This window comes from Cucurbita pepo, chromosome 11 (genome assembly GCF_057944985.1).
Source record: "Cucurbita pepo subsp. pepo isolate OVF chromosome 11, ASM5794498v1, whole genome shotgun sequence".
NCBI lineage: Eukaryota > Viridiplantae > Streptophyta > Magnoliopsida > Cucurbitales > Cucurbitaceae > Cucurbita > Cucurbita pepo.
This window is the reverse complement of record NC_141808.1, coordinates 11,277,080-11,284,641: the sequence shown is the minus strand read 5'-3', so window position 1 is coordinate 11,284,641 and position 7,562 is coordinate 11,277,080. Positions and strand designations below refer to the sequence as shown.

At 37.1% G+C, this 7,562-nt stretch overlaps 2 protein-coding genes and 1 non-coding gene across 3 annotated transcripts; 2 read left to right on the top strand and 1 right to left on the bottom strand.

The window, feature by feature from the left end:
• The first annotated feature begins 1,539 nt into the window (after window positions 1–1,539).
• LOC147790272 (uncharacterized) lies at window positions 1,540–3,344 on the top strand. Its single transcript, XM_087128655.1, has 4 exons — window positions 1,540–1,616; window positions 1,662–2,004; window positions 2,271–2,681; window positions 2,901–3,344. The coding sequence occupies exons 1-4, from the start codon at window positions 1,540–1,542 to the stop codon at window positions 3,342–3,344; spliced, it is 1,275 nt and encodes a 424-aa protein (XP_086984781.1).
• LOC111784281 (small nucleolar RNA R71) lies at window positions 1,841–1,946 on the bottom strand. The gene has a single exon (XR_002813509.1). It is a non-coding gene; the product is annotated as a small nucleolar RNA R71 (small nucleolar RNA).
• A 246-nt stretch (window positions 3,345–3,590) lies between the features above and the next one.
• LOC111784278 (uncharacterized) lies at window positions 3,591–6,742 on the top strand. Its single transcript, XM_087128654.1, is given in 5 exon segments — window positions 3,591–3,714; window positions 3,784–3,940; window positions 4,389–4,649; window positions 5,219–5,274; window positions 5,667–6,742. Coding segments are annotated over 5 exon segments (1,674 nt in total).
• Window positions 6,743–7,562: the final 820 nt, after the last annotated feature.

The following is a 7,562-nucleotide window of genomic DNA, read 5'->3' as shown; positions in this document are numbered from 1 at the left end:
TTGGAAAATTAAGGTTATGCAAAGCCTTAATTGGCATGGTGCAGTGATCCTTTGAGAATGAAATTCTTGGCTGACTGGATCAGTCTCCAAGTGGGATAATTGTTAGGTTATGGAGCCTGCTCCTTATTTATAACTTGGTCAACGGTTATATCCGGTAAAGCTATATATGATAAATAGTTATATATAGTAGATGGTTAAATCTGGTAAAGCTATATATAGTAAATAGCTATATATAGTAGATGGTTAAATCTGGTAAAGCTATATATAGTAAATTGAACTATATATATATCCCGTCCGGTAGAGCTTTGAGATGTACTTTCTATTCTTGGTACTCTCCCTTGTTGTGCGTTGTTGTGCGATCCTAACACTCCCATAGTACTAATTTATGATTGTTGGACACATTAGGTGGAATTAAATTTTAGAGAGCAGTGTTAAGTAGCACTAGCATCAAGGAGTCGTAGTAGCTTCGGCCTAGGTCAACCAAGTAAGTGGCCCTACCATCGTGAAATTGTAGGTTGTATGGTGGCACATGCCTTTGGTTTCCCATGTGTCATAATTTGTATGTTGAGACCGTTATGATTTAATACGTAAATGTTATACAACGTGAACGTTATGTTGTCTTGGATGAATTGATCTAAGATATAATGTGATGTGATATTGTATGCTTGGATTGCATTATGTGACTGGTAAGGTATTTACTGTATGAATTGCGCGTTACGAAACGTTATATTGAAAGCTTGAAAATGTTACGTTATGTCTTGTGAATTGCATGTATAACATGATATGAATGACATAAAAAACGAGAAATGGTATGAAATATAAACCCGGTATAAGCATGAACGATATGATAACTGATATGAGAAATGATATGATACGAATAAAATGATAGCGGAGTTATATTTAATAATGTTTCAAATGGAAAAATATTGGGACCTCATGAATTAATGTGTGCTCATGCATTCCGGGATACCCATCGTGTTTGCTATACCTTAGTAATACAAAACAAGCTTTTTTGATACAATACTTGTAGAGTCACAGACTACTCACAATGCAACTAAACTCACTCATAAAAAATCTCAAGAAATCGTTTCTGACGTGGAAGATCAGACAAAGCTTCAACCACAAAGCATATCAAGATTTCCAAGAGATCAAACAACCTACGCCAACCTCACTTTGATACAAGATTGTTGAACACAACTCGCTGTGGGAAACACTCGCACTCTTTATTAACACCAAACGAAAAGAGAATACAAGATACTTGGTAGAATACTACTACTTTGTTTTTTTTTTTTTTTTTTTTTTTTGATGAAAACCTAGGTAGGGTGGAGAACTTTTGCATGGTTGAAATCCTTCAAGAAGTTTTGCAAGCTAGGGTTTCTACAAAGGTAGAATTCTTGCACTTCTATTTATTACCTTGTTTTAATTCTTAATAAAAATCAAAATGGTTCCCAATGCTTCCGCTATGTGGATGAAAGAGTGATTCGAGCATATGCACACCCAGGTGTGGAATAGCTAAATCCGTGCATCATTTGACCCGAAATGCAAGCAACCACGTTTGAGCTAAAACCTGTGATGTTTCAAATGCTGCAAACCATTGGGCAATTTCATGGACTACTGTCAGAAGATCCTCACCTACACCTAAAGTAATTTTTGGGAGTTAGCGACTCATTTCGATTCCAAGGAGTGGATAAAGATGTGATTAGACTGAGCTTATTCCCATATTCATTGAGGGATGGTGCTAAATCATGGTTGAATACCTTAGCACCAGGAACAATTGATTCGTGGAATAGTCTAGCAAAGAAATTTTTGATCAAGTATTTCCCACCCACTAGAAATGTACGGTTCAGAAATGAGATTGTTGTTTTTCAACAGTTTGAAGATGAGACACTAAGTGAAGCTTGGGAGAGATTTAAGAAGATGCTTAGAAAGTGTCCTCACCATGGACTACCTCATTGTATACAAATAAAGACTTTCTACAATGGATTAAATATTGCTACTAAACAAGTAGTTGATGCTTCCGCGAATGGAGCTATTTTGTCAAAGACATACAATGAAGCATATGAGATTTTAGAGAGAATAGCATCTAACAATTGTCAATGAGCCGATGTGAGAAGCAACCCAGGAAGGAAGACTCGAGGAGTACTTGAAGTTGATGCTTTGTCCTCTATCAATGCTCAACTAGCTTCGGTGACTAATATTTTACAAAATCTAGCGTTGGGGCAAGACTCCATGATCAAAGCACCAGTCCATACAGCTGCTGAATTAACCAGACAGCAGCCGAATCTTGTGTATATTGTGGAGAGGAACACACCTTTGATCAATGTCCAAGCAATCCGGCCTCAATTTTCTACGTCGGGAATCAAGTTAGTCAAGGCAACCCGAAAAATAACCCCTTCTCAAATACTTATAATCCGGGGTGGAGAAATCATCCAAATTTCTCATGGAAGGGACAAGGCTCGTACAACCAACAAATGCCCCCTAAAGCAAATTACCCTCTAGGTTTTGGATTACAAAATCAATTGGCTTATAGGTCTCAACAAGTCAACACCCAAGAGAAAGGAACTACCCAAGCTCAATACACATCGGGAACATCTATTGAGAGCCTAATAAAGGAATATATGGCTAAAAATGATGCCGTGATACAAAGTCAACAAGCCTCATTACGAAATTTGGAAGTTCAAGTAGGTCAATTAGCAATTGAGTTACGAAATAGACCTCTTGAAAAGCTGCCAGCAGACACCGAAACACCAAAAAGAGAAGGCAAAGAGCAATGTCAAGCAATAGAGTTGCGAAGTGGAAAAAAAATACCCAGCGGGGGAGAAAAAAGTGCAGAACAAGGTGACAGCCATTCCCAAGAAACTGCTGATACACACCAGAGAAATTAGAAAGCTGCTGTACAGAAAGAACACAGCAAGAATTATGCAGAAATTGAGGAGCAGCCTAAAATGCAAACAACAGCCAGCAATGGACAAGAGAGCATAACATACACACCATCACCTCCTTTTCCACAAAGAATAAAGAGAAAGAAAGAGGAAGCCCATTTTGAGAAGTTTATGGATGTTCTGAAGGAAATTCATATAAACATACCACTTGTGGAAGCTTTGAAGCAAATGCCAAATTATGTGAAGTTCTTGAAGGATGTACTCACTAATAGAAGAAAGTTTGAAGAATTTAAGGTGGTGTCATTAAATGAAGAGTGCAGTGCAATACTGAAGAACAAGATCCCACTAAAGGAGAAAGATCCTGGATCGTTCACTATTCCTGTATCAATTGGAGGAAAGGAACTAGGAAGAGCATTATGTGACTTGGGAGCAAGCATCAACTTAATGCCTCTATCTATTTAAAAGAAGTTGGGGATTGAAGAGGCTAGACCGACTACAGTCACCTTACAACTAGCCGATAGGTCCATCACTTATCCCGAAGGAAAGATTGAGGACATCTTAATTCAAGTTGACAAATTCATATTTCCTGCAGATTTTATCATTTTAGATTATGAAGTCGATCATAATGTTCCAATTATTTTGGGGAGGCCATTTTTTAAGACTGGAAGAACATTAGTAGATGTCTACAAAGGAACCATCACGTTAAGAATGGGTGACCAAAAAGTTGAATTTAATATCAATGACAACATGAAATATCCAGCAGTGTATGAATTGACAGAACAACCAGCGACCGAGGAATGGGATGATGAGGAAAGCGAGCAGGAACAAGACAGCAACTAGAATGACAGAATAGAACAATTAGTAGTTTTAGGTGAATTCAGTAGAACTTTTGAGTCACTAGAATGTGAGGGAAGAAAGAGTTCACCGATAAGACCATCTATTGAGGAAGCGCCGCAACTGAACTAGAAACCACTACCACCTAACCTTAAGTATGCTTATTTAGGTGACAAGAAGACACTACCCATCATCATCTCAGCGACACTATCCTCGACTCAAGAGGATATGCTCCTAGAAACATTGAAGAAGCATAAGGGGGCGATAGGTTGGACATTGGCGGATATAAAAGGAATTAGCCCTTCACTATGCATGCACAAAATACAAATTGGAGGAAGGAAAAGTTAAGTTCATTGAGCAACAAAGACGATTAAATCCCATGATGAAGGAGGTTGTTAGAAAGAAGATTCTCAAATGGCTAGATGCTGAAATAATTTATCCAATTGCAAATAGCAGCTGGGTCAGTCATATTCAATGTGTTCCGAAGAAAGGAGGGATAATAGTAATGGTACATGAGAACAATGAGTTGATCTCCACTAGAATAGTGAATGAATGGAGAATTTGCATGGATTATAGAAGGCTAAACAAAGCGACACGTAAAGATCATTTTCCCTTACCATTCATTGATCAAATGCTTGATAGGCTTGCCGGAAAGTCACATTATTGCTTCTTGGATGGTTATTCGGGATACAATCAAATTACAATCAGTCCAGAAGATCAAGAGAAAACTACATTCACATGCCCATATGGAATTTTTGTCTTTAGACGAATGCCCTTTAGACTATGTAATGCTCCAGCAACATTTCAACGTTGCATGATGGCCATTTTTACAGATATGGTAGAAACATTTATGGAGATATTCATGAATGATTTTTCGGTTTATGGAGAATCTTTTGAGACTTGTTTGTGCAATTTAGGGAAGGTTCAACAAAGATGTGAAGAGAAGAATCTTGTACTGAATTGGGAAAAATGTCATTTTATGGTCAATGAGTGAATACTGTTAGGCCACAAGATCTCAAGAAGAGAAATAGAAGTTGATAGAGCCAAGATAGAAGCTATTGAAAGATTGAATCCACCTACGTCAGTTAAAGGTATAAGAAGCTTTTTGGGCCATGTAGGGTTTTATAGGAGGTTTATTAAAGATTTCTCCAAGATTGCAAAACCGTTGTGTAGTTTGTTGGAGTCAAATAGAAAATTCGGTTTTGACAAACAATGCATGACTGTCTTCCAAGCATTAAAGACAGCGCTGACCACAGCTCCTATAATGTCAACACCCGATTGGAATTTACAATTTGAGTTGATGTGTGTTGCTAGTGGCCATGCTGTGGGGGAAATGTTAGGACAGAAAAAGGGGAAGGTACTTCATCCTATCTATTATGCCAACAAAACGTTGAATGAGGCTCAAGTGAATTATACAACCACTGAAAAAGAATTGTGGCCGTAGTATTCGCTGTTGAAAAGTTCAGAGCTTATTTATTTGGAGCGAAGGTGAAAGTGTACACTGATCACACAGCAATCAAGCACCTAATGATGAAACCGAATGCCAAGCCAAGATTAATTAGATGGATTCTATTGATACAAGAGTTCGAGATAGAAATCGTGGACACGAAAGGAGCTAATAACCATGTAGCGGATCACTTATCTAGAATGGAGAACATGGAAGGAAAGGTCAATAGCAAAGAAATTGATGATGCATTTCTGGATTAACAGCTGCTTGGGATAAAAAGCAGTAGCAGAATGACAGCAACTCCATGGTATGCAGACATAACAAATTTTTTGGCTTGTGCCATCATACCCGAAGAGAAAAACAAAGGAAGAGATTTTTCCATGAATCCAAAAGTTACATTTGGGATGAACCTTTTCTTTTTAAACAATGTGGAGACCGCATAATGAGAAGATGCATTCCAGACAGTGAAATACCAACAATTCTTGAACAATGTCATGCATCTCCATATGGAGGTCATTTTGGAGGGCAAAGGACAGCAGCCAAGGTATTTCAATCGGGTTTCTATTGGCCAACAATTTTCAAAGATGCAAAAGAATTTTGCAAGGGTTGTGATCAATGTCAAAGGACGGGAAATATCAGTAAAAGAAATGAGCTACCCCTGAATTCAATTTTAGAAGTGAAACTTTTTGATGTATGGGGCATTGACTTTATGGGACCATTTCCGCCATCTTATGGGAATTTATATATTCCAGTGGCTGTCGACTATGTGTCCAAGTGGGTGGAAGCAATAGCTTGTCCATCCAACGATGGGAAGACGGTACTCAAGTTTTTAAAAAGAAACATATTCACTAGGTTTGGTGTACCAAGAGCATTAATCAGCAATGAGGGAACGCACTTTGTGAATAGATTGATGAATAGTCTTTTAGAGAGATACAATGTAAAACATAGAGTGGCGACACCTTATCACCCACAAACCAATGGGCAAGCAGAGGTCTTCAACAGAGAAATTAAAAGTATTTTGGAAAAGGTGGTACAACTCAACAGGAAATATTGGTCAATGAAACTTGATGATGCATTATGGGCATACAGGACAGCCTTCAAAACCCCTTTAGGAATGTCTCCTTACAAGCTAGTTTTTGGGAAGGCATGTCATCTACCCCTGGAATTGGAACATAGAGAATTTTGGGCATTAAAGAAGTTAAATTTTGACTATACAACAGATGGAGACTTGAGGCGAATGCAACTAAATGAATTGGAAGAATTCAGGTACCTAGCCTACAAAAATGCTAAGATGGACAAAGAAAAAACAAAAATGTGGCATGACAACAAAATTAGGCCCAAGGAATTCTACAAAGGACAAAGAGTGTTGCTATTCAACTCAAGGCTGAAATTATTCGCTGGAAAATTAAAATCAAGATGGTCTGGTCCATTTATAGTTGAAGAAGTCACTCCCTATGGGGCAATAACGATAAAACATGGAGACGAAAGGAGACCTTTCACAGTGAATGGACAGAGACTGAAGCCATATTTGGGTGGAGAAGTAAAAAGAGGCATTGCCTCTTTAAGTTTAAAAAGCTAAAAAATAAAACATTTTGGAGCAAACGGTAGCTGACAAGAAACGGTAACAGGTAACAAACTCCCGGGAAGCCAAGTTAGTTTTTCTTCTCCTTTTATTTATGCACTTTTAATTGTTTTTAAATAGTTATTTTCACTTATCTTAGAATGGTAGTTTTTTTTAGATGTTATTTTACATTTTTATCATGAATGACTCGCATTCCTCAAGAAAGTAGCTAATTTTTTTTGTAGATGAATTAGGTGGATTCTGATGTGGTTAACAAGGCTAATTTCAAAGTAGTAAGGAGGTTAATTACATTTGTTACATACTAAGTTGTGATTAGTGTCAAAGTTATTCTTTTTCGGTGTATGCTGCCATGAAGTACCGTGTTCTTCCTCATTTACATGAATTTGATCTAATTGTTGTGCGCTTTCTCACAAAACTTCAAGTCAAAGGACCAACACAAAAAGATGACACCAATTTGATATCAAACAAGAAAAAGGAAAACTTTGGAAAAAAAAAATAATTTTACAGCAGCTTGCTGTCAACTTGATAGCAAACTGCTGTTCTACCCAAAGTTGCTGTTAGAAAGAAAAAATATATATATATATAGACATTAATAATAGTTACAACAGCATGCTGTCAAGAAATGACAGCAGACTGCTGCAGCTGCATACAACAGCCTATTTTCCATTATGTATAATATAAAAAAATAAAAAAAATTAAAATTTAAAATTTAAAATTTTGGCAGCAGACTGCTGTTAATAAAATAAAATAAAATAAAATAAAATAAAAAAATTACTTCCCCAAGAAGTCATCCTTTGTGTTATATACAACCTACTTC

Bases quoted from the DNA above. Each gene is read 5' to 3' on its own strand.
- LOC147790272 (XM_087128655.1), top strand. From the start codon at position 1,540: ATGCAAGCAACCACGTTTGAGCTAAAACCTGTGATGTTTCAAATGCTG. The intron at 1,617-1,661 runs GTCAGAAGATCC...TTTGGGAGTTAG, and splicing joins GGGCAATTTCATGGACTACT to CGACTCATTTCGATTCCAAG. The intron at 2,005-2,270 runs GTAGTTGATGCT...TGAATTAACCAG, and splicing joins TAAATATTGCTACTAAACAA to ACAGCAGCCGAATCTTGTGT.